The sequence below is a fragment of the Canis lupus genome, chromosome 27, assembly GCF_048164855.1.
Source record: "Canis lupus baileyi chromosome 27, mCanLup2.hap1, whole genome shotgun sequence".
Lineage (NCBI taxonomy): Eukaryota > Metazoa > Chordata > Mammalia > Carnivora > Canidae > Canis > Canis lupus.
Genome location: NC_132864.1, coordinates 38,397,601 through 38,425,529, shown reverse-complemented (window position 1 = coordinate 38,425,529; position 27,929 = coordinate 38,397,601). Strand labels below are relative to the sequence as shown.

At 49.3% G+C, this 27,929-nt stretch overlaps 1 protein-coding gene across 1 annotated transcript; it reads left to right on the top strand.

The window, feature by feature from the left end:
• The first annotated feature begins 16,196 nt into the window (after nucleotides 1-16,196).
• On the top strand, nucleotides 16,197-27,637 carry LOC140619038 (coiled-coil domain-containing protein 74B-like). The gene is made up of 9 exons (XM_072801937.1): nucleotides 16,197-16,278; nucleotides 21,616-21,847; nucleotides 21,946-22,424; nucleotides 23,675-23,716; nucleotides 25,640-25,820; nucleotides 26,567-26,744; nucleotides 26,818-26,897; nucleotides 26,982-27,053; nucleotides 27,207-27,637. Exons 1-9 carry the CDS (start codon nucleotides 16,197-16,199, stop codon nucleotides 27,343-27,345), a joined length of 1,485 nt encoding a protein of 494 aa, XP_072658038.1. The 3' UTR covers nucleotides 27,346-27,637.
• Nucleotides 27,638-27,929: the final 292 nt, after the last annotated feature.

The following is a 27,929-nucleotide window of genomic DNA, read 5'->3' as shown; positions in this document are numbered from 1 at the left end:
TGGGGTTAGAGGTCAGTGGCACCCTTTCCCTACAGTGCCTCCTTCGTGGCTTCCCCTGACGGATGTCCACCCTGCCCACGAGGATGGGGTGTCCCTCTGCTTTTCCATGGCTTCCCTCATCCATGTTTCTCATGTGCCCTTTTTTCACCCGAAAACATTCTCCAACAGCCTAGAAAGCAAACACTCCACTCATGTGTCCCCTGCACTGTGCTGGGGACCCGGAGGGAACAGGCGGGCCTCCCATTGCCCCGGGACTTGTAGAGCCCAGTCCAGAAGTCATAATGAAGGTCAAGGAGGGGTCGGTTCCAATGGGCAGGGTCTGGGAGGTGACGTCAGGGAGGGCAGGCAGCCTTAGTGCTCGGTGGCTCCCGCTTGAGCTGGGGAGCTGCTCTTCCAGGTGAGGGCAGTGGGGACCACACCTTCACAGTGACCCCAGTTAGTTTGTAAAGAACTCTCGCTGCACAGTTGAGAAAGGACTGGGACAAGAGCAGAGGTGCCCGCAGAGAAGCCCTGGGGTCACAGCTGGGGTAACAGGGGCCTCGGGGACAGCAGTTCTGTCTGTAGTGCAAGGAAAGGGTAAGTGACACCCAGGGGTAGAGGCTGCAGGGCCTGGCTTGGCTGGAGGCGGGGGGGTGCTCAGACGAGCTTCCTGCCCCCCTGGAGCCTCACCTGCTAACTGGCTTGTCCCTGCAACTGCTGGCCACCACCCCAACTCCCACCAGAGGGCCAAATCCAGACACGTGGCCCGGGCCCTCTGGTGGCATTCAGCACAGGAAGCACAGCTGCGTGATGTCCTGGACGCTTTGCTCGGCCTCCCGCCATCTGAGACTCGCCAGCCCCTTGGGTGAGTTGGGCACCTGCTGCCCGGAGCCCATGCCGTCCCACTGCCTTTCAAGACCAAATCCATCAGACCCCCAGGCGTCAGCCAGCCCCACCGCTGAGCCCAGGAGCTCAGGCTCTGATGCTCCGTGTAAGTGACCAGGGACAGCGGTTCTGGATTCAGGAGGAATCTAGGTCTTTCCCTCTGATGTCCGAGAGTAGAGCAGACCCTCCGGATGCCCAGCCATCAGTGATAACCCTGACGTTATCAATAGAGGCGAGAACGGACTCATGTAGCTCTCACTTTGAAAATTTAGCGAGCTTTTTTTGACTGAAAACTGGAATTCCTAGCATAGTTTTCTCAAAACATCTAGTGACCAAAATAGATCAAATTATTTCCCAACCTCTCCCTGAAGAATTCCTACTTTGTCCCAACTGATCTTCCAGCTATGAGAACAGGCAGTGACTTTAATATCCATGAGTCACCACTGCTTTTTTTTTTTCTTTTTTTTTTTTTTTTTAAGATTTGATTTATTTGAGAGAGAGTGGGTGTGCACACAAGCAGGGGGCGCGGGGAGAGAGAGAAGCAGACCCTCCAGTGGGCGGGGAGCCCGCCGTGGGGATCGTCCCAGGACCCTGAGATCGCGACCTGAGTCCAAACCAAGAGTCGGACGGTTACCCGACTGAGCCACCCAGGTGTCCCTGTGAGTCACCACTGCCTTAAGTCAGAAGAACACAAGCCAGAGAAGGGAGCAGGTGCCTTCCAGCAATCGCGTGAGGCTGGCACTCGGGAGAGCTGGGGCCCGCCGCACCCAGCACCAATGGGCAGTGGGGGAGGTGAAGGTCAGTCAACTGGACGATCGCTTTCACTTTCTCCCTTCACCTGCCTCTAGCTGCGTTCACCTCTCGAGGGAGGATGGGACCTATGGGACCTGCCACACGGCGCCCGTGCCACCTGAGTGCTGACATGGCATTTCTCGCTGTGTACGCAAGAAGCACGCACTTCTTGTGATGCTCAGGTGAAAAGCGGCCCAAACCTCCTGGGTAACTGTGGACTTCCCGCAATGGACACGTGCGTCTTGTGGCCCACAGAACACGGTGGCGGCGGCTCGGACTCTGTGCATCTGAAATCTCATTGTTGAAGGTGCAGTAAAGTGGCTGAAGTGCGCCTCCTGCCTGGGATGGCCCCAGACAGCCCAGCCAGGAACTTGCTTCCTGCGCCCTACGTTCCGGGTGGGAGGAGCGCTGTGTCCGCCACACAGCTTGGCGCTCACTGCTCACGTGCGCAGTCTGCTCCTCGGGCCCGGTCTCCAGAAGGTCGGCGTGGTCCACCTCCTTCCTCAGACAGCCGGCTCCCACCCGGCCCGGAGACCATCCGTGATCAGCTCCTCTAGGAGAGCTTGCCTTCCCTCCACTCCCACCCCTGGCCTGGATTTAGTGCCCTCCTCGGTACTCATCACCACCATTCAGCAAATAAAAGTAAAGAGGGATTTCTTTATCACTTGCTTGGTGCTGGACACTTTGAGGTGCTGGATAAATACTTCTAAATGAATCTCCAGCCAGTTTGCTTCTTAGGGACAAATCTTACATTTTTACTCATCTTTCTGGCTCCAGTACCATGCAAATGCATAGCAGCTGCCCAATGAATACATTCGACAAATAACTCTAATTCTTTTTGAAAGAGAGAGAGGCAGAGGGAGAGGGTGAGAGAGAAGCTCAAGGAGACTCCATGCACAGCACAGAGCTCCATCTCACCACCTTGAGATCATGACCTGAACCAAAATCAATAGTGGGATGCTTAACAGACTGAGCCACCCAGGCACCCCAACAATACTGTACCTATTAGGTACACATCCTGACCCTAACACCTCAGGAATCACAACGTGAGTGACTTGGGTGAGTTAATTTGTACGTGAGTAGAAAAGGATTGTGGGGTGGGGAGGAGCTCTTCACTCTAAGGTTGAACAAAAATCACTGGGGAAAAGCACGATCAGGGGGATCCCTGGGTGGCTCAGCGGTTTGGCGCCTGCCTTTGGTCCAGGGCGCGATCCTGGAGTCCCGGGATCGAGTCCCACGTCGGGCTCTGGGCATGGAGCCTGCTTCTCCCTCCTCCTGTGTCTCTGCCTCTCTCTCTCTCTATGTCTATCATAAATAAATAAATCTTTAAAAACAAAAAAACAAAAAACAAAAAAACAGGAGCAGCCCTGGTGGCGCAGCGGTTTGGTGCCGCCTGCAGCCTGGGGTGTGATCCTGGAGACCCGGGATCGAGTCCCACGTCAGCCTCTGGGCATGGAGCCTGCTTCTCCCTCTGCCTGTGTCTCTGCCTCTCTCTCTGTGTCTATGAATAAATAAATAAAATCTTTATAAAAAAAATGATCACTGCACTGGAAGGGACTCGTCCAATCATTCAGATCATAAACCCAGATAGAAGACCTAAAAATAATAAAACTATTAGAAAACAGAGAAGTAAATCTTCACAACTTTGCATTAGTCAATAGTATTTTAGATATGACACCGAAAGCATAAATATCAAAAGAAAAAGTAGATGAAATGGATTTTATCCGAATTAAAAAATTTGGTACTGAAAAAATGACACTTTCAAAGTGAAAAGACAGCCTACAGAATGGGAGAAACCATTTCCAAATAATATATCTGATAAAGCGCTTCTATTTAGAATACACAAGGAGTTCTTAAAATTGAACAAAAAGGTAAGTAATCCAAAATAGAGATGGGTGAGGGACTTGAATAGATATTTCTCCAAAGAAGATATACAAATGGCCACTAAGCACAAGAAAAAACACTCAGCACTGGTAGTCATCAGGGAAATGCAAATCAAAACCACAAGAAGATACTACTTCACAGGCTCCAAGACAACTATAATCAAAAAGACAAACAATCATAAGAGTTGGTGACATGTGGAGAAGCTGGAGTGCTCACGCTTTGCTGGTGAGAACATAAAATAGTACAATGTTTTTTGGCAATTCCTCAAAAAGGAAACCTATGGCCCGGCAATTCTGCTCCTAGGTATATAACTGAAGAGAAATGAAAACACAAGTCCACACAAAAAGTATACACAAGCGTTCATGGCAGCGTTATTCACATTAGCTCCAAAGTAGAAATAACCCAAATGTCCACCAAGTGATGAATGGAGAAACAAAATGCAGTATGTCCACACGGTGGAATGTGATTTAGCCATAAAGAGGAACGAAGTACTAATACTACAATATGAGAACATCTTTTTTTCTAATTTATTTAGTAAACTCTATACTCAAAGTGGGGCTCAAACTCACAACCTCAAGTTCAAGAGTCCCAAGCTCTACTTACTGAGCCAGCCAGGCGCCGGTGAATAAATCTTGGGAACATGATGCTAAGTGAAAGCCACTCATGGGCAGACCCAGTGGTGCAGCGATTTGGCGCCACCTGCAGCCTGGGGTGTGATCCTGGAGGCCCGGGATCGAGTCCCACGTCGGGCTCCCTGCATGGAGCCTGCTTCTCCTTCTGCCTGTGTCTCTGCCACCCCCCCTCTGTGTGTCTGTGAATAAATAAAATATATTTTTTTAAAAGCCATTCACAAAAGACCACATATTTTGAGGTTCTATTTCTTTTCTTAATTTAAGGTCTTATGTATTTATTAGAGAGAGAGAGAGAGAGTGCGCACAAGCAGGGGGGAGGGGAGAGGGAGAAGGAAAAGCAGACTTCTTGCTGAGCAGGGAGCCTAATGTGGGGCTCAATCCCAGGACCCTGGGATCACGACCTGAGCTAAAGGCAGATGCTTAACTGGCTCTGACCCCTCCTGTGAGATTGTTTTCCTATGGAATGTCCAGAAAACAGACCTCTGGAGACAGAAAACAGGTTACTGGTTACTCAGGACTGGTCCAAAGGCGATGAGGAGGGACAGTTAATGGGCACAGATTTTCTTTTTTATTTATTTATTTATTTATTTTTATTTTTTTTTAATTTTTATTTGTTTATGATAGTCACACAGAGAGAGAGAGAGAGAGAGAGAGAGAGAGGCAGAGACACAGGCAGAGGGAGAAGCAGGCTCCATGCACCGGGAGCCCGATGTGGGATTCGATCCCGGGTCTCCAGGATCGCGCCCTGGGCCAAAGGCAGGCGCCAAACCGCTGCGCCACCCAGGGATCCCGGGCACAGATTTTCTTTGGAAGAACAAAAATGTTCCAAAATTAGATTCTTGGGATACCTGGCTAGCTCAGCCAAAAGAGCAAGCAAGTCTTGATCTTGGGGTTGTGAGTTCAACCCCTATGTAGGGTACGGAGATTACTTAAATAAAAACTTTAAAAAATTGTTTATGGGGGTCTGGGTGGCTCAGTTGTTTGAGCGCCCAATTCTTGATTTTGGCTCAGGTCATGATCTCAGGGCCCTGGGATCGAGCCTTGTGTTGGGCTCCATGATCAGCAGGGAGGCTGCCTGAATTTTGTCTCTCCTTCTTACTCTCCACCCACCCCCCGATGCTTTCTATCTATCTATCTATCTATCTATCTATCTATCTATCTATCATCTATAGATCGATCTAAAATCTTTAAAAGATTGTTTTAAAATCATTAAAATTAGATTATAATAATGTTTGCACAACTTTGCGAATATACAAAGAAATTGTATAGACTTTTAAGTGGATGAACTGTAGGTATGTGAATTATATCTCAGTAAAACTATTTTTTAAACTATGGAACAAGTCAAATCCTAGGTGTTTTAACTCTGAGATTGTACTCCTGTGAATTTTATCGTACAGAAATCTTGGAGTGTTCCTTTTTACTTCATTCAACAAGTATCCAGGTACCCTAGCAAGTGCTGGGATATGATGGTGAACAATACCCGACCCCGTATCCAGCCTCCAAAAGTTTAGAGTCAGAAAGATAAATATGAAAGTGAAACTTTGCTAAATGCTCCAAAAGTAGATACACTGAAGCAAATAATAGGAAGATCTGACCCAACCGTGGAGGTCAGAAAGCCCCGTTTTTTTCCTCAAGTATGACTGACCTAAGGTTTGAAGGAAGAGTATGTCTCACTTCGCTGAAGAAAGGGGGGGATATGTTTTAGGTAGAAGACGCAGGCCAAGGTGGCCCAAGAGGGAGCGTGAGGGGCAGAGAGAACGAGAGGAAGCCTGGAGCAAACCAAGAGGTAGAGAGGAGCTGCCTTACACAGACCCTAAAGTCCATGTTAGCACCTTGGTGTTCATGTCTGGAGCACCAGGAAGCTAATTTTTAGTTTTATGAGGGGGCTAATGCCATCGAACATTACTTTGAAGAGATCGCTCTGCCTCCTGACTCTTTCCTGGGGCCTTTTGTTTGCCAGGGTGCGCACAGCGTCCGTCGCAGGAAGTAGAGCGTGTGCTACACTGAGTACCACTGGGGACCCACTGAGCACCCGAGCTGGGCCAGGGGCAGCAGCAGAAGCAGAAGGAGGCGGTCGTGGTGGAGGAAGGTGAACTGCTGCAGATTTGCAGGGAGTTTTATTTCTTTCTCATGAACACAAACAGCCTTTGGAATACTTCTGAAGATGTTAATATACTTATTTTGTAGTCTTTTCCTGGTTGCTCTATTAGCTCTGTTTCCTGGTGTGTTCATTCTTTTTATTGCCTTTCTACTTTCATGGCGTGTTTCCTCAAATACGGGGTGATTCTCTGTATCTCTGTGTTTTTAAGGATCCTTATTTGTGGATGCAGCTTGCTGACAACAGCTCTGGGGGAGAAGGCAATATTCTAATGTTAGAGAAGTGACGCTGGTAGGTTACAGATAAGGGGTTTGTCAGCCATCAGGGCACTTACTGACCTCTCCATCCCTAGCCAAGCTGTTCTAAGAGCACTGCCCTAACTAAGCACCCAGGTATTCTCCCTGGAGCCTCTCAAGGCACGTTTTATCCCCCTTGGGAATATACATCCTCCCTTTTTTTTTTTAAAGATTTTTATTTATTTATTCATGAGAGACACACAGAGAGAGTCACAGACACAGGCAGAGGGAGAAGCAGGCTCCCTGCAGGGAGCCCGATGTGGGACTCAATCCCAGGACCCCGGGATCACTCCCTGAGCCAAAGGCAGACACTCAACCGCTGAGGCATCCAGGCGTCCCTACATCCTCCGCTTTTGCAGAAGTTCTCTCGCATCTATTTTGGATAAGGTTCCTTCCAGACTCATTGCTGTATAAATGTGACGCTGCCTGCTTTTTCTCTTTCACTAATTTCTCTGTTTCTAGTGTGTTGGTGACACTCTCCCATTTTCCAGTGCATTGGCAGCTTAGTGAAGTACTGCTAATCATGAACAACACTGGTTTGAACTGTGTGGGTCCACTTATATGTGGATTTTTTTTATAAATACCGCACAGTGAATGTATAATATTTTCCTTATGATTTCTTTCTTAAAGATTTTATTTATAAGTAAGCTCTACACCCAATGTGGGGCTCGAACTCACCACCCCAAGACCAAGAGTCACATGCTCTCCTGATTGAGCCAGGCAGGCGCCCCTTCCTCATGATTTTCCTACTAACATGTTTGTTATTTACTTTATTGTAAGAATACAGTATGTCATATATATAACTAATACATAAAATTTTTTAAACATAGGTTATGATATATATATCACAAGAAATGTGTTTATGTGACTATTTATATTATCAGTAAGACTTTCCGTCAAGAGTAGGATATGAGTGGGGTGCCCGGCTGGCTCAGTCGGTAGAGCATGCAACTCTTGATATCGGGTTGTAAGTTTGACCCTCACATTTAGTGTAGAGTTTACTTAAAAATAAAATCTTTTGGGATGCCTGGGTGGCTCAGCAGTTGAGTGTCTGCCTTCGGCCCAGAGCGTGATCCTGGAGTCCCAGGATCAAGTTCCGCGTCGGGCTCCCTGCATGGAGCCTGCTTCTCCCTCTGCCTGTGTCTCTGCCTCTCTCTCTCTCTCTCTCTCTGTGTTTCTCATGAATAAATAAAATCTTAAAAAAAATTTTTTAGGGACTCCTGGGTGGCTCGGTTGGGTGAGCGTCAGACTCTTAATTTCAGCTGAGGTTGTGATCTCAGGGTTGTGAGGTGGAGCCCCCTCCACGCTCAGTGTGGAGTCTGCTTCAGACTCTCCCTCTCCCTCTGCCCCTCCCCACTGCACGTTCTCCGTCTCTGTCTCTCTCTCCCAAATAAATAAGTAAAGAGTGTCACACTCTGCAGTAAATCAAATGGCACCAAAAAGAAAACATTCCACTAAAAATAACATGTGCCACAGGAATTATACTGATGGACCTTTGTAGACAGATTTCTTTGCAACATTGGCCTTTAATATTCTCCAGGATAAAGCTGTTTCTTCTGTGTCGATGCTCTGGGGATACAGGCTCACAGTGAAGAACTTGTGCAGCTGCTTGAGCTGATTCAATGATCTTTTTGCAGTGGCGGGGGGAGGGGAGGATGTACTCTTTCACCTGCGTTAGCCACACGCACACACGCGCGCGCACACAAACACACACGTGTGCACCCACATGCATCTTTTGTGTCATCAAAAATATAATCTGGGGCAGCCCGGGGGGCTCAGCAGTTTAGCGCCGCCTTGGGCCCAGGGCCTGATCCTGGAGACCTGGGGTCGAGTCCCACATCGGGCTCCCTCCATGGAGCCTGCTTCTCCCTCTGCCTGTGTCTCTGCCTCTCTCTCTCTGTGTCTTTCATAAATAAATAAATAAATAAATAAATAAATAAATAAATATTATAAAAAAAATATATATATATATATATAATCCAATCTGTAAAAATACACATGGCTTAACAACTTCACCCTCTTCCCACAGGGGACCTAAAGCATCTTGTCCTGTATTTTAGTCTAGATGAATTCCTGCAATCTAGGGAACTAGGATTATGGCAACCATGTAATTTCTCATCCAAATGAGACCACTTTGAGAATAAAAGTAGCTGCTGCTGTAATTACCCCCAGGAAGCAGGCATAAACTGGGACTGTTTCAGAAAAAGCAGGATGTGGGGCCACCCTGAAATGAGACCCAGTGCCTTTCCAGCCTCTGAGGACAAGAGTCCAGTGTGCATGATACATACCCTTCCCGGTGTCAGCAGGGGGACGGATGGAGAACAGACGTGTGTGTACAGGGCTGCCTACTTATTTATTTTTTATAAAAGAATGTCAAAAGGGAAAATTGCGACTATCTTTTCAGCCATATCTCGGGCTTGCCACATGGAGGTAGCTTTTTTATCTTTCATTCCTTTGTATTCAGGTAACGTGTTTAGAGATCTCCTGCATGATCTCCCGGCATCCTTGAAATAAATCCTGCCAGGCTAGTGTTATTACGTTTCCAATTTACTGAGAAAACAAGGTAAGTTTAAAAAAAGAAATAAATAAAAAAAAAATCTCTGGGGCACTGGGTGGCTCAGCGGTTGAGCGTCTGCCTTTGGCTCAGGGCGTGATCTCAGGGTCCCGAGATCGAGTCCCATGTTGGGCTCCCTGCCGGAGGCCTGCTTCTCCCTCTGCCTATGTCTCTGTCCCTCTCATGAATAAATACATAAAATCTTAAAAAAAAAAATATCGGGCAGCCCCGGTGGCGCAGCGGTTTGGCGCCGCCTGCAGCCTGGGATGTGATCCTGGATACCCGGGATCGAGTCCCACGGCGGGTTCCCTGCATGGAGCCTGCTCCTCCCTCTGCCTGTGTCTCTGCCTCTCTCTCTGTGTGTCTATGAATGGATAAATAAAATCTTTAGAAAAAAAAAATCTTCGGGGCGCCTGGGTGGCTCAGTCGATTAAGCATCTGCTGTCAGAGAGTCTGCTTCTCCCTCTACCCCTCCAGGCCCTCTGCTCATTCTCTCTCTCTCTCAAATAAATAAAATATTTTTAAAAACATAATCTGGTGGGAAAACCCATATATCATTGTTGTGCATATTTTCATTTCTCTAACTTTTTAGTGTAACGTTTAATGTTTTCTCATGTCAATCCATCCTTTGTGTTTTGTGAATTGCCTAATTATCCTTGCCCACTTTTTTCTACTACAGTGTTCATTTTTCCTTACATTTTCCTCTGAAGTCTGATTTTTATTTTTTTTTATCAAAGCAATAGAAAAGTCAAATAGTAAAAAAAAAAAAAAGAAAAGTCAAATAGTAAGGGCAAATACCTTATGATTTCACTCATTTGTGGAATTTAAGAAACAAAAGAAGTGAACAAAGGAAAAAAGAGACAAAAAAACAGACTCTTAAATACAAAGAACAAACTGGTGGTCACTAGAGGGAGGGGGATGGAGGGATCGGTGAACTAGGTGAAGGGGATTAAGAATACACTTTTTGGGGTGGCCCGATGGCTTAGTGGTTTAGTGCTGCCTTCAGCCCAGGGTGTGATCCTGGAGACCTGGGATTGAGTCCCGCGTCGGGCTCCCTGCATGGAGCCTGCTTCTCCCTCTGCCTGTGTCTGCCTCTCTCTCTCTCTCTGTCTGTCTCTCTCTCTCTGTGTGTGTGACTATCATCAATAAATAAAAAATAAAAAAAAATTTAAGAAACAGAAAGAGAGAGGCAGAGACACAGGCAGAGGGAGAAGCAGGCTCCATGCACCGGGAGCCTGACATGGGACTCGATCCTGGGACTCCAGGATCGCACCCTGGGCCAAAGGCAAGCGCCAAACCGCTGAGCCACCCAGGGATCCCCCTGTCTCTATATTTCTAAATAATGTTCTTTAATCTCTAGTTCTTCCTTAATTTAAATATTCTTTACAGACTTTTGATGGAACATTAGAAATTATCACTCTTAAAAAAAAACTATCACCCTTACAAAAATATCCACTCACCTCCTCATCTCCCCCTACACTCCCACAGGACCCTCTCTTCCAGTGTGTCATAATTTTTGGTGAAATTGATATTTAGTATTGACATTACTGGGATGATGTAAACACTGTTCACTGATGAGCTGTGTTTATAGCACAATTGTATTCCCTTCTTAAATATGTTGTTCTTCCAGGAGTTAGTCATTGGTCCACCAATCACTCTCAATGGTTCATTTGCTTCATTTTCTAAGTACTATTACTAAATCTTCCTAAAGTTTCCCATAGAATGGAAGGATGCCCCAATGTAAACAAACAAATCAGATGAACTGCTGACTCCATTTCCTTTACCCCTTGGCCACCTCCCTTCTGTAGCTTTCAGTCCTCATGCCCAGTCTGGCTAACCTGGTCTCCAGGCCTCTCGCACCATGGCCATGCTAGGATTCCTTCCACCATCAGCCCTTAAATTCTTGGCACCTCTCTCCTGCATTGGCTTCCTTGTTTTCTAGATTCTCTTTCTGTTTCTTGTTTTTGTTTGATTATTTTCCCATTTCCTTTTTTTTTTTTTTTAAGATTTTATTCATTTATTCATGAGAGACACAGAGAAAGAGGCAGAGACACGGGCAGAGGGCGAAGTGGGCTCCCTGTGAGGAGCCCAATGTGGGACTCGATCCCAGGACCCCAGGATCTTGTCCAGAGCTGAAGGCAGATGATCAACCACTGAGCCACCCAGGTGTCTCTTCCCCCCATTAGCTAATTTTGATGTTGCATATCCTCTAGTTAGCATCCTGGGAAAAATGGACAAAAAAGTAAAAATTTGAAAGTTTGCATGTCTAAAAATGTATTTATTTTACCCTATCGAACACTCATTGGGCTGGATAGAGAATTCTGACCTGGAAATCAATTTCCCTTCAAATTTTGAAGGCTTTGCTCTATTCTAGCTTCTTTTTTTTTTTTTTTTTAAGATTTTATTTATTTATTCATGAGGGACACACAGAGAGAGCAGAGACACAGGCAGAGGGAGAAGCAGGCTCCATGCAGGGAGCCCGATGTGGGACTCGATCCTGGGCCTCCAGGATCACACCCTGGGCTGATGGCGGCGCTGAATTGCTGAGCCACCCGAACTGCCCTTTATTCTAGTTTCCAATGTGGCTGCTGATATATTCAGTGCCGTGCTGATTTCTCGTTCTTTGTAAGCAATCTGTTCTTTTCTCAGGAAGACTTTAAAATCTTTCATCTGTTGGGACCGTTACGTATTCTGCATATGAAAGGAATTTAATATAGAATTAGGAACTTCCATGAGTGTTGGAAGAGCCGAAGGAGCAGAGGTCATGGGAGCTGTCTCCAAGCGCAAAGGAGCTATGCTAAAGATCTCAGCCTGAAGCATTGGGATTCTTCAGAATCTCTGAGAAGCTTCTACTGATCATCTGAGAATTCAGTAATAGAGAGTGCCCCAGGAAGCCGCTGTGAATCCCTTCGCACACTTGCCTGTGACTGATTCGCAGTCTTCCAAATCTCATACAACTTCCTCTCTGGCCTACTCTACTCCAAAACCATATGGGAGGGGCACCTGGATGGCTCAGTTGGTCAGACTCTTGGTTTCTGCTCAGGTCATGGTCTCAGAGTTCTGAGATTGAGCCCTGCGTCGGGCTCCGTGCTAAGCACAGAGTGTGCTTGTCCCTCCCTGCCCCCTCTCTCATAAATAAATAAAATCTTAAGAAAAAGAGGGGATCCCTGGGTGGCTCAGCGGTTTAGCGCCTGCCTTTGGCCCAGGGCGTGATCCTGGAGTCCCGGGATCGAGTTCCGCGTCGGGCTCCCGGCATGGAGCCTGCTTCTCCCTCCTCCTGTGTCTCTGCCTCTCTCTCTCTCTCTATGTCTATCATAAATAAATGAGTACATCTTTAAAAAAAAAAGAAAGAAAAAAAAACATGGGAAAGGAGATTCTGGAAAATATAGTTCTTTTTTTTTTTTTTTTTTGGAAAATATAGTTCTAATTAGCCTTAAAAATGAATGGTGGTGGTGCTAACAACCAGCCCAGCACAATCTACCCCTTGGGCAGCTCCTTTTTCACATTTCACTTCCAAGTAAAGATATTCAGAACACCAGTTTCCACGTTGTATGATTCGCCTATCCTTCCTGCAGCCACATCCAAAGAGGAAACCAAAGTTCCCCTTTATCTATCTCTGAAAGATGTTCCTTTATTTTCTGATTCTGCTATCCTTTATTTTTTTTAAGATTTTATTTATTCATAAGAGACACACAGAGAGAGGCAGAGGCACAGGCAGAGGGAGAAGCAGGCTCCCCACAAGGAGCCTGATACAAGACTCGATCCCAGACCCCGGGATCACACCCTGAGCCGAAAGCAGACGCTGAACCACGGAGCCACCCAGGCGACCCCTATAACCTACTATTGACATATAGAAATAACCAGGACTTACACATCAATACTGTCAGCATGAAGATGAGAGAGGAGAAAAAGGAAAGTATCAGGTACAAAAGATATAGGGCACCTTTAACCACTACCATGCCTCCCTCCTTCTGTGATTAGTTACATGACATGATTGGCGGTCTTCTACCACCCGTTCTGTTTGCCCCTAGGAAGCACCTCAGCCCATCATATTTTTGCTGGTGGGGTCAGGACAGGGGGGTGGGGGATGGAGTTGGGTAGGGGGGTAACCCGGTAGGGTGACCTAGATTTTTTTTTTTTAAGATTTTATTTATTTATTCATGAGAGACACACACACAGAGAGAAACAGAGACATAGGCAGAGGGAGAAGCAGGCTCCATGTGGGGACCCCAATGTGGGACTAGATCCCCTGGACTCCAGCATCACGCCCTGAGCTGGAAGGCAGACGCTTAACCGCTGAGCCACCCAGGTGTCCCTGTGACCTAGATATTTATTCCTGAAGTTTCTATGCCTTACATAGTCCTGCCTGTTTTAGGTTTGCTAGAGTTTTCCATAACTTTTGCCACGGATTGTGGGAGTACTAAGTAAGATTACCACGAGAACCTCCTGGGTGCTAGGTATTCTTCTCTGTCCCCATTGTGGAGTAGCAAACCAGTTTACTCTTGATCACCAAGACCAGTACAGCAACCCTCTTCTTTGCCTGGCAAAGTCACCAGGTGGCAGTCTCAGCTTCCTGTTCAGTGGAACCAGTGTGTCCCTTCCCATCCCTGGGAACTAAGACCTCTAAACCAGCAGGACCCAAAGTTGTGGGGATGGGAAGCCAAAACTCTGTTGTAGGTCAGATTAGTCACAGTGAAAGGAGCTACTCCCCTTTCTACCCCTGGATTCCTGACATCTTTGGATATCTTTCCTATGGGGAAATTTCACTATACATTAGTCCCTGCTTCAGAGCATGCCCTGCATCTCACAGCACATCATGCCAGCTCCACGAAGTGATTCCACCCCGCTGGCACCATACCCAAATCTTCAAAAGTCTAATCCACCATCCTATCGGGCAAGCTTTAGAGTGATGGGAAACATAGTGAGACGGGTGAATGTCAAACAGAGGCATTGGCAACATGCCAATGGCTTTCACATGCCCATGGCCACACTTCATTTGCTGTAAAGTAAGGTAAAACCAAAAATGAAGGTGTAAGATTACACATATAAATAAGAGAGGAAGTAAGAACAACAATAGGACCGCATTAGAACGTGGTATTGGTGACATAAGTGAGTTAAATCCTCATCTATTTAGAACAGGGAGCCGGTGAATGTGGCTCATTTTGATAAATCAAGAAATGGTAGCTAAGCACGTCATGGAAAGCTATGAAAAAAAGAGCCCCCAGATATGTGGTGTTTATGTCTGGGGAGTTGTGAGTAGTGGCAGGGAAGGCGAAGACTTTCTGTAACAGATTTTTTTTTTTTTTTTTAAAGTAGGCTCCACGGCTAGAATGGAGCTCAGTGTGGGAGCTTGAACTCACAACCCTGAGATCAAGATCTGAGCTGAGATCAAGAGTCAAATGCTTAATCGACTTAGCCACCCAGGCGTCCATCTGTAACAGTAGATTTTTTTAAAAAAAGATTTTATTTATCTATTCATGAGATATGGGGGAGGGGGGGCAGAGACCCAGGCAGAGGGAGAAGCAGGCTCCATGCAGAGAGCTCGATGCGGGACTCGATCCCAGGACTCCAGGATCACGCCCTGGGCCAAAGGCAGGTGCTCAACTGCTGGGCCACCCAGGTGTCCCTGTAATAGTAGATTTTAAAAGATCTTTATTATCTATTAATTTTACTAAAGGAATATATAAATTTAAAAGGAAAAAGGATAAAATGAACACCATCTGGCTTGCTTGTCTCTTAGGAAAAGCACCCTTGAAGACATTATCCATTCTATTCAATAAATCAATGTTTCGCATTCAAACAACCAAAATGCTACATCCCTCCAATTTGGTCCCAAGAAATTTGTTTCTGAAGAGGAATGTGTTGTTTCCTTTGCCAGATAAGGAAAACTCTGTTCCACAATGACTTTCCCTTTTGCCTTGTTAAAAAAAAAAGTAATGTTAAATCGGTCAACTGTTTGTGTTGCTTGTGTTGCTTTAGTAAGAAGTAACTTTTCTCAGGTGCCTGATACCATTTCTTTTCTTTTTTTTTTTAATTTTTAAAATTTATTTATGATAGTCACAGAGAGAGAGAGAGGCGCAGAGACACAGGCAGAGGGAGAAGCAGGCTCCATGCACCGGGAGCCCGACGTGGGATTCGATCCCGGGTCTCCAGGATCGCGCCCTGGGCCAAAGGCAGGCGCCAAACCGCTGCGCCACCCAGGGATCCCTGATACCATTTCTTTTATAGCTTCTCTTGAACATAATTTCATTCATTTGTTCCTCAATCACTTTATGGGGTTAAATTTTATCTGTTATTATATTATTTGCCTCTTAACATGTAGGAATCAGTGATGTATTCTACATATTAATTTTTTCTGTTATATATGTCGCAAATATTTTTGCTAAGTGTTATTTGTCTTTTAATTTTGAGGCACAGGAAATTTTTATAAAGTCAGAATTATCAGTCTATTTGTTATGGTTTCTATATTTCGGATCTCATTTAAGAAGATCTTCCCTAACTGAAGGTTAAAAACCATTTAAAAATATTTTATGCGTTCTGTACTATAAATTTCCCTCTGTGAGGTGCTTTAACTGCATCTCTCAAGTTCCATTAAGTTGTATTTTCATTTTCTTTTTTTTGTATTTTCGTTTTCATTTATTTCAAAATATCTTAAAAGTCTCACTTGAGACTTCTTTGTTGACCAGTGTGTCCTTTAGAAGAAAGCTGTTTCATCTCCAAGTATTTTGTATTTTCCAGCTATCTTTCTGTTACTGATCTGTTGTTTAATTCCTTTGTGGTCTGAAGGCACACGTTGTATGATTTCTATCCTTTTAAGTTTGTAAAGGAGTATTTTTTAAAGATTTTTAAAAAGTTTATTTATTTGAGAGACAGCGAGAGAATGAGAGTGAGCATGGGCGGGCATGAGCAGGGGGGAGGGGCAGAGGGAGAGGGAGAAGCAGACTCCCTGTTGAGCAGGGAGCCCGACACGGCGGGACTCGATTCCAGGACCCCAGGATCATGACCTGAGCTAAAGCCAGATGCTAAACCGACTGAGCCACCCAGGTGCCCCGTTAAGGAGTATTTTATAGCCCAGAATGGGGTCTGTCTTGGTGAATGTTAGATATAAACTTGAGAAGAATGAGTATCTGCTGATGTTGGATGAGGTATCCTATCAGTGTCAGTGAGCTGATTTATGGTGCTGTTGAGTTTAACTACGTCCTTACTAACTTTCCGCCTGCTGGATCTGTCCACTACTGATAGACAGGCATTGAAATCTCCAACCAGAAGAGTGGGCTCATTGACTTCTCCTTGAAGTTCTTTCTAGTTTTTGCCTCACCTATTTTGCTGTCCTATTGTTAGGCTCATACATATTAAAGATTGGCATTGTTCCCGAACCCCAAGTTCAGTTGCCCATCACCGGAAAGGCCAATACTCAAGAGATGAGGTTTGTTTTTGTTCTTCAAGAGTTGTGATTGGAAAGGAATATGAGCTTTATTCAGGAGGCTGGCCACCTGGGGAGAAGGTGGACTCTTGTCCAAAGGTCAATTCCGACTTCTCTGCTTGGTCCAGAGATTTTGAAAGGGGTTTTTATCAGTTACGGGAGCGCAAGTGGTCTGTGACATTTCTTTGAGTCTATGCAGCCTTGATGATGTCAGCTACAGAGTTATCTCGGTGCTCCGAGGTTGTGCAAGGTCTGGTTCCTTGGTACCTAGGGGTTGTGCAACAGTACTCTGTTCTCTCTGCAAAGGAGGGCAAGGTCTACCGATGTGCAAAGGGAGGTCAGTAAGGTCATTTGTATGACCTTTAAAAGGAAAAAAAAAACGGGCAGCCCGGGTGGCTCAGTGGTTTAGCGACAACTTCGGCCCAGGGCATGATCCTGGAGACCCGGGATTGAGTCCCATGTCGGGCTCCCGGCATGGAGCCTGCTTCTCCCCCTGCCTGTGTCTCTGCCTCTCTCTCTCTCTCTCTCTCTCTCTCTCTCTGTTTCTCATGAATAAATAAATAAAATCGTAAAAGAGAAAGCTAAGGGGGCTTCAAACAGACTTGCTGACCTCTGTGGCCTGTGAATGTCCCCTGTTCTGGTCCCTTATTCCCCAAGGCCAGTGGTCCACAAATCTCAAAGAAAGTAAATTAGTTCTGTTACGGACCAAGGGCTTTAAGTCAGCAAGCACCCAGTGTGCTAACCCTAAGACCCACTGGAGTACTGTTATAACTCTTCTTGGAGAATGGACTCCTTTTTTTTTTTAAATAGATTTTATTTATGGAACGCCTGGGTAGCTCAGCGGTTGAGCATCTGCCTTCAGCTCGGAGAGACCCAGAGAGAGAGGCAGAGACACAGGCAGAGGGAGAAGCAGGCTGCCTTTGGGGATCCCGATGTGGGACTCGATCCTAGGACCCCAGGATCACAAGCTGAGCCAAAGGCAGACAGATACTCAACTGCTGAGCCACCCAAGTGCTTCCCAAATTCTCTTTAGAATAACACCCTTTTGCCTTGTTATCGGGCAAAAGGGTGTTATTCTAGGTATCGGGACACCTGGGTGGCTCGGCGGTTGAGCGTCTGCCTTCGGCTCAGGGTGTGTTATCCATTGCGCCACTGGCCCACACCCTCGGCTCAGGGTGTGATCCTGGAGTCCCTGGATCGAGTCCCACATCGGGCTCCCTGCATGGAGCCTGCTTCTCTCTCTGCCTGTGTGTCTGCCTCTCTCTCTGTGTGTCTCTCATGAATAAATTAAAAAATTAAATCTTTAAAAAAAAAAAAAGAATAACACCATACCACTTCATGGTAGTTCAAGACTTGAGAATATTTCCAATTTCTCCCTCCCATCACTGATAATATTGCTGTCATTCATTTCACTTATTGATAAGCTATAATTACCAAATGCATTGTTGCTATGATGAAACAAACTGTTATCTGTTAGATTAATTAAGAGTATGAAAAAGAAGGGGTGCCTGGCTGACTCAGTTGGCGCATGCGACTCTTGATCTTGGGGTCATGAATTTGAGCCCCACGTTGTGTGTGGAGGCACTTAAAAAATACAGAAATAAAGTCTTAAGAATACGAAAGAGAATTTTGTTTTTACCTTCATGTATTCCTTCTCTAAAGCTCTTTTCTTTATGTAGAGACATTTCTCACCTACGTCATTTCTCTCCTTTCTGAAGAATTTCTTTTAACATTTCTTACAAAGCAGAGCTACTGGCAACAAAACTTCTCAATCTTTGTTTGTCTGAGAAAGTCTTTATTATTTCTCCTTCACTTTGAAAGGAAAATGTAGCTTGATCCAGTACTCCAGGTTTGTGTTTTTTTTCTTTCAACATGGAATATCATCTTCCGCTCTCTTACCACTTGCATGGTTTCTGAGGAGAGGTCCAATGTAATTCTATCTTTGCTTCTTTACAGATGAGGGTTTGTTTTCTTCTCCTTGGGTTCTTTCAAGATTTTCTCTCTCTTTAATTTTCTTCAGTTGGAGTATGATATCCCTGAGACTAGATTTTTTTGTGTTTATTCTGTCCACTGAGCTTTCTGGATCTGTAATCTGTTGTCTTTCATTATTTTTTTAAAATTATCAGTCATTATGGCTTTAAATATTTCTTTTGTACCTTTCTCTCTTCAACTTCTGGTATTCCCAGTATGCATATGCTACACCTTTTGTAATAATCACAGAATTTGTGGATATTCTGTTCTTTTTCATTCACGCTTCTCTTTACATTTCAGTTTTGGCAGTTTCTCTTGACATATTTTTAAGCCGATTGATTCTTTTCTTGGCCATTTCCAGTCTACTGATGAGCCCATCAAAGGCATTCTTCACTTATTATTATTACTTTTTAAGATTTTCATTCATCTATTTGGGGGAGGAGGTGGGAGGAGGAGAGAAAACACAAGCAGGGGCAGGGGCAGAGGGAGAAGCAGACTCCCCACTGAGCAGGGCCCCCAACAGGGGATCATGGCCCAAGCTGAAGGCAGTCTGAGCCATCCAGGCACCCCCTTCACTTCTGTTACAGGTTTTTGATTTCTCACATTTCGTTTTTATTCTTAGAGTTTCCATCTCTGCTTACATTACCCATCTGTTCTTTCATATTGTCTACTTTTCCCATTAGAGTCATTAACATATTCATTATAGTTTTTTAAAGTTTCCAATCTGGAGGCACCTGGGTGGCTCAGTCAGTTAAGCCTTCAGCTCAGGTCATGATCCCAGAGTCTGGGGATCGAGCCCCCGCATCAGGCTCTCTACTCAGTGCTGAATCTGCTTCTCCATCTCTCTCTGATTTCTCTGGTTCTCACTCTCTCTCAAATAAATAAATAAAATCTTTAAAAAATTCCCACTATGATAATTCCAACATCTCTACCAGATCCAAGTCTAGTTCTGACGCTTGCTCTCTCTTCAAACTGTGTTCTTCCTTTTTTACTATGCCCTGTAATTTTTTGTTGAAAGTTGGACATGATGCAACTCTGTTTGTGTGGAAAAAACTGAGGTAAACAGACCTTTAGTGTGAAATTCTGTATTTATCTTGCTAGGGTTTAGTTCATGTTTGCTGTTTGCTCTAGCCATAGGTGTCAGAGGCAAAATATTCCTCTGGTGCCCTCAATTTGTCTTCCTTGTTATCCTTGGCTTTTCCTAGAAACTTCTTAAATTGGGTCTGAGATGGGCATTTCTTTCACTTGTATCTCATTTTTACACAGGAGCCCCACTGACGTGGAAGGTGTGGAGAGAGGAGATGGCTAGAAGGTGCTAGAGACATGTTTCCTTTCCATCCAGGTCTGGTTTGGCTTTTGGGGCCACCCTTGTTTCTTTTGAAGGCAAGTCATGTAAAGAGGAACAGAATACTCTGAACAATATTTCAGATTGGCTCCTTCACCCTCCTCCTGCTGGGATCACAAGGGGATTTCCCCCCCATTCTTCCCCGTGAGAATCTGGAGGACGCCTGAAGGTTAAAGTCACAAAGGTGCGAGGGCCTCTTAAGATTGGACACCCCCAACCTTGAACTTTTTTTTTTAAACTTTCAACCTTGTCCACTCTGAGCCACATCAGCAATTTGTCAATTAGTTTATATTTTCTTCCCCCAGCAGTGGTTCCTACAGAGTTTTCTGCTCCAGTGAGTTGCAATTCTGTTTCCATCTGCCTGTGGCTCCAATTTGGGGGCAGTAGTTTGTCCTGTGATCTCAGTTCTGATGGATCCAGGGAGAGTTGTTGCTTTTCAGCTTGGTCAGCTATTTTCTTTCTTTCTTGGAGAGAGAGAGAGAGAGAGAGAGAGAGAGAGAACCCAGAGGCAGTGGGAGCTGCAGAGGGAGAGGGAGAAGCGAGCTTCCTGTTGAGCATGGAACCCAACGAGGGGCTCAATCCCAGGGCTTGGGGATCATGACCTGAGCGGAAGGCAGATACTTAACCGGCTGAGCCACCCAGGCACCCAGGTCAGCTATTTTTTTTTTCCTGTGTGGATGGAAGTGATGGTTTCCAATGGCTGTCTAGGAAACCAGAAGTCCAGATACATTTGTAATTCTGAGATTTCCTTTTCCCCCTCAATACTTTGTCAATCACTTAAAAACTTCTCCATGATTTTGGGCAGCCTGGGTGGCTCAGCAGTTTAGCGCCACCTTCAGCCCAGGGCCTGATCCTGGAGACCCAGGATCGAGTCCCACGTCGATCTCCCTGCATGGAGCCTGCTTCTCCCTCTGCCTGTGTCTCTGTCTCTCTCTCTCCTCTCTGCATCTCATGAATAAATATATAAATAAAATATTAAAAATAAAAATAAAAAATTCTCCACGATTTCAATTACTACAGCCACCTTTTTTCTGTAGATTTTAAAATTTATTATAAAGTACTTAACTATAAATTTTATTATCTAGAATTATTGGCAGATCTATTCCTGTTGATAGAATCTGAATTTTTTCTTTTCTTTCTTTTGAATTTTTTCTCTTGACTCAGTCACATTTGTCTGTTTCTTTGCATGCCCATTATTTATTATTGTATATCAGGCATCATGGATAATGTGACACAGAGACTCTGGGTTCTGTTATAATTCTCTGAAGAGGGACGCCTGGGGGCTCAGCGGTTGAGCGCCTGCCTTCGGCCCAGGGTTTATCCCGGGATCCGGGATCGAGTCCTGCACTGGGCTCCCTGCACGGAGCCTGCTTCTCCCTCTGCCTGTGTCTCTGCCTCTCTCTCTCTTTCTCTCTCTCTGTCTCTCTTGAATAAATACATAGAATCTTTAAAAAATAATTCTCTTAAGTGTTGAGTTTTGTTCTCTAGGTGGTTGAATTATTGGAACATCACCAAATATTTGTGTTTTGTGAGGCTTTGAGTTTTGTGAGGGCGGATATATTTTGATGTGGCCCTGAGTTCTAGAGCAAGTGTCACTTCTAGAACATAGTCTCCATTCCCAAGGTGTGGCCCGTTTGGGGTTTAGAAGGAAAACTGAGGCATTTACAAAGAAAACCAGGCTCCTCTGTCAGACTCCAGGCTGGGTCTCCGCTGGGCCTGGTAGCAAGTGACTCTCCTCTTGGCTTTGGCCTTCCAGCTCTTTGCGCTTCCCCGGACTCCGCGGGGCAGCTGAGGCCGCCGCAAACCCCCAGTTTACAGCCTCAGCAACTCGGCCGCCGCGGCTCCCAGCCTCCCAGGGGCGCCCCGTCTCCAGCTGCGGCGGCCCTCGTCCTCGGTCCCCTCAGCCAGGGCGCGCTCGGGGGAGAGCGGCCCTTCTTCCGGGAGCGGCCTTCCGCCACTTTGCGTCCCGCTTGCTCTCCGGGGCGTTCGTCTGTTCCGTCCGCGTTTCATAAGCAGCGGGTTCTAGCGTTACTGGAAGTGGAAACTCTACCTCTTTGTTGCACCTTGATCCGTGGCATCTGTTCAGGAAGCGACCCAAACAAGCGTACCAAAGCGGACGGCCGTCGGGCCTCCAGCCACAGGCGGCCTTTCAGGCCCGGGTACTCGAGCGGGGGCGGGACTTGGTGCAGGCCCCGCCCCCGCGGACGCCCCGCCCCGGCGCTCGCGCCCGTTTCCACGGCGACGCGGCGCCCGGCCGGGGCAGCCCAGCCACAGAGCGGGCGTGCGGCGGCGGCGGCGGCGGCGGCTACATGAGCGTCGGGGCGACGGCGGGGCAGCGGCCCCCCAGCTCGGGGACCTCGGGCTCCCGGGGCGCGTCGCGCCCGCGCCCGCGCCCGCCCGCGGCCCTGCAGCCCTCCGGCCAGCACGGCGCTCAGGCTGGGCTCAGCGAGGCGCAGAAGCGGGTCCTGGACCTGGAGAAGAGCCTGCAGTTTCTGCAGCAGCAGCACTCCGACACGCTGGTCAGGCTCCACGAGGAGATCGAGTACCTCAAGCGGGAGAACAAGGGTGAGTCCCGGCGCCCGGGGCCCCAGGCAGTCGCGGCCCTGCCGCCCCCGGTGCCTCCGCACAGAGACACGCGTGGGCTCTGGAACAGGGCAGCAAGCCCCCCTCGGGTCCCGCCACGCGGCCGCAGCCCGGGTCGTAGTGCGGGGCGCCGGGCCGGCCCACCTCCCGCCCATCCTCCGGCGGGCAGCCTGCTCGTGGCATTTCCCCCGGGAGGCCCTGGCACAGGCTGTCTCTAAGCAAGGCAGGCCCGCCTCTTGTAAAACACTTTTTTGTTTTTAATTCTAAAGAGGCAGCGCGCGCCCGCCCGAGCTCCCAAGCAGAGGGAGCAGCAGGCAGGGGAGGGGGAGCAGCAGACTCCCCACCGCGCAGAGAGCCTGATGTGGGGGCTCCATCTCAGGACCCTGGGATCATGACCTGAGCTAAAGGCAGATGCTTAACTGAGTCACCCAGGGGCCCCTAAAAAAGCTCTTTATGGACATAAAAAGCGGGAGTATACAGCTCAATGATTTTCACAAACTCACCACACCAGAATCAAAGGCAGATACGTGTCAGCCCCAACCAGCCCCTCCCCAACATCTGCCCGGCACATGTGTCTCCTCAGGCCCAGCCTTCCTAACTTTGTGGGCCTGGTGGCTCATCACCACCTGGGCTAGGCCTGAAGTGGAATTTGAGGCCTTTTACTCTGCTTCCCTGTCTCTTCTCCCTTCTATTTTAGCTGGAACTCCTCCCCCGATACACCTAGTCCTGCCTCAGTTTCTCCCCACCTTTCTCCTGCTGCCATTACATGGAGTGCTAAGTATGAGATCAAGGGGTATCCGTTATGTCAGACCTCCCCCTCTTGACATAAGGAATCTCGAGTCCCACCTGTCCCTCCCTGAAGCCTATGCTGGGTGTGGCCAGCCCACTTGATCATTGCTTTGACCACATCTGCTCATCCATGGCTACGGGCTCCTGGAGGGCTGGGTCATCCTGGAGCTGGGGCCCCACCTAGCAGAGGGTGCCTGACAGATGTCATGGGCAGACGGATGGACTTCTGGCAAGGCTCATACCCAAGGGCTCTGGCTCAGGGTGGCTGTCACCTTAGGGTACCCAGGGCAAAGTCTTGGCCCACGGGCAGGGTCTTGACTGCCAAGGTCATGTGTGAAGTCTCTCAGGGGTTCAGCAGGAAGGGCGTGCACAGGGCAGAGTAGACCTCTTCTCTCAAAGTGGCAGCAGCTTCAGAAATGACCAGAGCATGTGTTTGCTTTCAGATCTTCATTACAAGCTAATAATGAATCAGAAGCCAAAGAAAGGTAAGAATGAGGCCCTCGGGTGCCTGATGGGAAGTTACTGATGTCGGGAGCAGCCCCTCCAGAGCGCTTGTGTCCACCCAGGTAGATGTACTGCCTATGAGCTATCCCAGTGGGAAGGGGCCCCAGGGGATCTGGACGGACGCCACTGCCCCCAGCCATGGTTTGGGTGTTCACCCAAGCACAGCAGGTGGGGCTCTCGGAGGTCCCAGGGCCTGAGGTCTGCGCAGTAAGGAAACAGGCAGAGAGCTAGGGGTGGGGGCTGCCCAGATCCTTCCACTGCCCTCCGAGCCTTGCTGCTCTGGATTATTTTACTTGGATTGCTGCTGTGGCAGGCCCCAGGCTGTCACTGAAACACTGGCAAGCACTGGGCAGCCCCAGCCCCGTGCCTCTGGTCCATCACTTCCTGGCACAGATGGCTCTGGGCACAGTCCTTCCGAGGTGACCAGGAAGGCTGGGGGAAGGAAGTGGTGGCGCAGAAACCTATAGCCACTTACCAAGGCCCTTCCTCATCCGGACAGTAGCCCACTTGGCCTGTCCCCAGCCCAGCCCGGGGAGACTCAGGCCGTCTTGGGCCTGCTCTCCCCACTTCCCTTTGGGGCCAAGTCTGAGCGGTGCTAGCCTGGAATGCCCCAGTCTTGGGCTCTCTTCCTAGGGGACACAGAGAATGGGGTGGTAGCCCTCCTCTGACAGGGCTAGAGCAGTTCCAGGGAGCTGTCCTCAGCAAGCGGCAGGGCCTGTTAGTGGTCCCAGTGCTGCGGTGCCAGTGGTGCCCAGTGGGACATCAGAAGAGGTCATCCTCCTTCAGGGCCTGCTTCTTTGGGCCCAAGCCCACTGCTTTCTGGATGGCCCTTCAAAAAATCACCTCTCCCCCACCCTGGCTCTGCCTCACCAGAGCAGGGGGCGGGCTCTGCGTGAACACACAGGCCAGCAGGGCCAGGGGAGGGGAAGGGCCGCAAAGCGGTCTGGGGGCGCCAGGATGGAAGTGGCACTCCTGCCATCCCCAGCTGACCCTGTGCAAGAATCTCCCACAAGCAGCTTTTCCAACTCCAGCTTTCAGTCCATCAAGTCCGTCTCAAATTCGACGTTGTCAAGTGAGCATGCCGGCACCTTCCATGAGCTCAGCGTCACAGGGGCCCTGGGCACTGAAAACCCCTAGCAGTCTTCTGCTGGACAAACAGCCTGGGAGCACCTCTGCCAGGCCCTGTGGACTCAGGGGTTAAGGGATGGCTGAAGGGAGCCAAGGAGGGTGACCCAGGAGCCAGAGTGGGGTGAGGTGGGGTGTGACAGGACTGCGGTCTGGCCAGAGAGAGACTACAAAAACTCGGCGGGCTTGGCTACCAAGGGAGTGAGTGTCGACATGGGGCACGAGGTCCTATGGCAGATACACCCCAAAACACAGAGGGGCCCCTGAGCCTCCCTCAGTGGTCGTCCGGGGAGCGGCGGCACACAGGTGGCCTAACAGAAGCCCTGCTCGTGTCCCCCCAAGCAGGCTCCCGAGGGAGCCCATCACCCCTCTCCCCACTCTGCCTTCTGAGGCCAGGCATCCTGACAGGAGCAGCCCCAGCTCTTTCTGCAGGGCAAGAAACCTCTGCAGGTCAGGTCCTAGACCTCTCACTCAGTGTCATTTTGCCCATAATGGGGTGCTGCTTCAGAGTCCGGTAACAGCTGTGGGGCCACCCCCGGCCCTGGCCTTCCCGAGGCCTGGGAGCCTGACCTGGTCCAGGTGCGGGGGGCCTGCTTCTATCACAGCCAGCAGGCACCACCCACAGGCCCTCAGGCCTCCCCTTCGGGTCTCCCAGCAGCCCCCCACTGGGGGCTCTGTTTTCTCTCCTTTACAAGGGGAAACTGAGGGAGGGGGCGGGCACTCCTGGGGCACACACAGCTGATCCTGAGGACTCAGGTTCTGGTGCTTGATGCCCACAGTGACTGCCCTGGCTGCAGCCAACTCTCAAGGCAAGGCCCGGCCCCAGCTCGCCTCCTCCAAGAAGCGGGACTCGAAAACTAATGTTCCCCAGAAGATGGACCTGGAAGAGGAGAGCCCAGCTGCTGCCCTGCTGCACAACGGCAAGCTGGACAAAGGCCCAGGGATGCAGGGGCCAGCCAAGTAAGGGCTCGCCTGGACCCCACGGGAGGAAGTGCACATTCCGCAATCAGCCAGCCAAATGGGCCAGTATCCTGAGTGAAAGCATACTCGCTCCAGGCTTGCCCATCTGGTGGGCACTGCCTTCCCCCTCTCCCTTGGGAGTCTGTAGGGTCCCTGTGCTGCCCTGAGCCCACACGATGGTGCCAGCAGCAGCCCCGAAACCATTTTCTCACAAAAACGAGACAAACTCACTTGGCTTTTCACCAAGAGAACAGTAGGTCGGGTTCTTGGGCTCACCCTGGCAACTGTGCTTGGCCTCTGCAAGGCACAGGGAGCCAGCAGGCTGGAGCAAGACCAGGGCTGACATCTGAGTTTCTGGGACTTCCCTGGAGCGCAGCAAGGAGCCTGGACTTTGCATCCAAAATGGAGACCCCGTTGCCCCCTGGGTAGTACAACCTGCAGGGCAGGCTTCCTTAGATACACCCCATCCTTAGATTCTCGCTCAACCAGCCCCACAGATGTGGGGTCAGGACTGAGGGCAGCGGCGCAGCTTGAGGAGGGAGGAGGGGACGGGCCCAGGTCGCAGCTGGCACTGGAGCCCCCCAGTGGTGCCAGGGGCACCTCGGTCAGCAGAAAGGAACCAGGCCCCGAGGAGGCGGGTGTGGACACCAGCCTCACACTGGTGCGGGTGCTGCCTGGAAGAGAGGTGGTGGGTGGTGAGACCAATCCTGGAGGCTGGCTCTGAGCTGCTGCAGTGACTGTTCCAGAGATGAAGAAGTGGAGACCTTCAGTACAGTGGCCACCTCCGCAGCAGGTGGCCAGCACAAGGGCAAGCAGCCCCCCACGATGGGCCTGCCGCCATACCTGCGCAAGCCAACCACGCTTCAGCAGTGTGAGGTGGTTATCCGCCAGCTGTGGAACGCCAACCTCCTGCAGGCCCAAGAGGTGAGGCTTGGGCCACGGGGCCCCAGTGCCTCTGCGGGTCCTGCCCACTGCCCCTCTTCTCCCTGCCTTCCAGTTGCAGCACCTCAAGACCCTCCTGGAAGGGAAGCAGAGGCCCAAGGCTGCCCCAGAGGAGGCTGGGCCCAGCTCTCCGAAGTGAGTGACCCGGCGCGGCCCCATCCCCATCCCCATCCCATCCCGATTTGCTCCTCTGGGGCTCACTGCTGACTCCTTCCCCAGGGACCAGGAGGCACCTCATCTGGGAGCCATGCAGCTCCCCAAGGTCCCCACCAAGGGCGTCCCTATGAAATGGTGAGTCCCACCGGCAGGGGGAGGGTGGGGTGGTCTCTGAGCCCAGTATGGCAGGGGCTGGGCCAGCCCAGGGCCTCGCCTGGGGCCGCAGTGCCAGCCACAGCTCAGCTCCTGCCCCGAGGGCACCTGCAGTGACGTCCCTCTGCCCTACAGCCTGATTCTAAGCCCGATGCCCGTGGCAGAGCGCTCCGTGCTGCCCACGCTGAAGCAGAACCTGAAGAGCAGCTTCGCTGAGCGGCAGAAAAGGCTGCAGGTGGTGCGGAGCCGGCGGCTGCACCGCTCGGTGCTCTGAGGCCAGCGGCACGGTGTGCGTCTGTGCGGCAGGTCACGGCCAAGCCCATGACCCCAGCTGGAGACGCTAATAACCCTCTCTGGATAGCACTACCAAAGACTTCTAATGCGTTTAGGCCAAGCGAAATTCCAGATAAAACTCATGGCAGCTAAAGGACTTGGTCTCAGAACTGAGAAACTGTTTAGTTTCTTGCTTAGTATTTTGCTATTCTGCATTTACATGAAAACATGTTATGAGATTCATATTACCCTACCTGTTGAAGACTGAAATATAGCTCCACTTGTGCGTCTCATCCCTCACTGCTGTCGGCATCACAGCCCTGCGCCCCTTGCTCTGCTCCCTGTGGCGGTGGGGGGTGGGGGTGCCCTGGGGGGGCGGTTCACCAGGGCTCGTCCAGGGCTTGGTGGCTGCCCTGCAACCAGACAAGTAGACAAGGGCAGGTGCAGCATGCTCTCCCTCCTTCCCTCCTCCCCTCCTCGGGGCAGGGGGTGCTTCCTGGCCCTGGGCACAGGGCAAGGCACCCGCCCCCATCGGCACCATCCGGCCCCCACACTGACACACACAGCTGATGAGCCATCCTGCCG

What these genes read in the sequence shown, in the direction of transcription:
- LOC140619038 (XM_072801937.1), top strand. Translation starts at nt 16,197, where the DNA reads ATGGGGTCTGTCTTGGTGAATGTTAGATATAAACTTGAGAAGAATGAG. An exon ending in CCTCAAGCGGGAGAACAAGG is followed by an intron (nt 22,425 to 23,674) that starts GTGAGTCCCGGC and finishes GTTTGCTTTCAG; the next exon opens with ATCTTCATTACAAGCTAATA. An exon ending in GAATCAGAAGCCAAAGAAAG is followed by an intron (nt 23,717 to 25,639) that starts GTAAGAATGAGG and finishes TGATGCCCACAG; the next exon opens with TGACTGCCCTGGCTGCAGCC.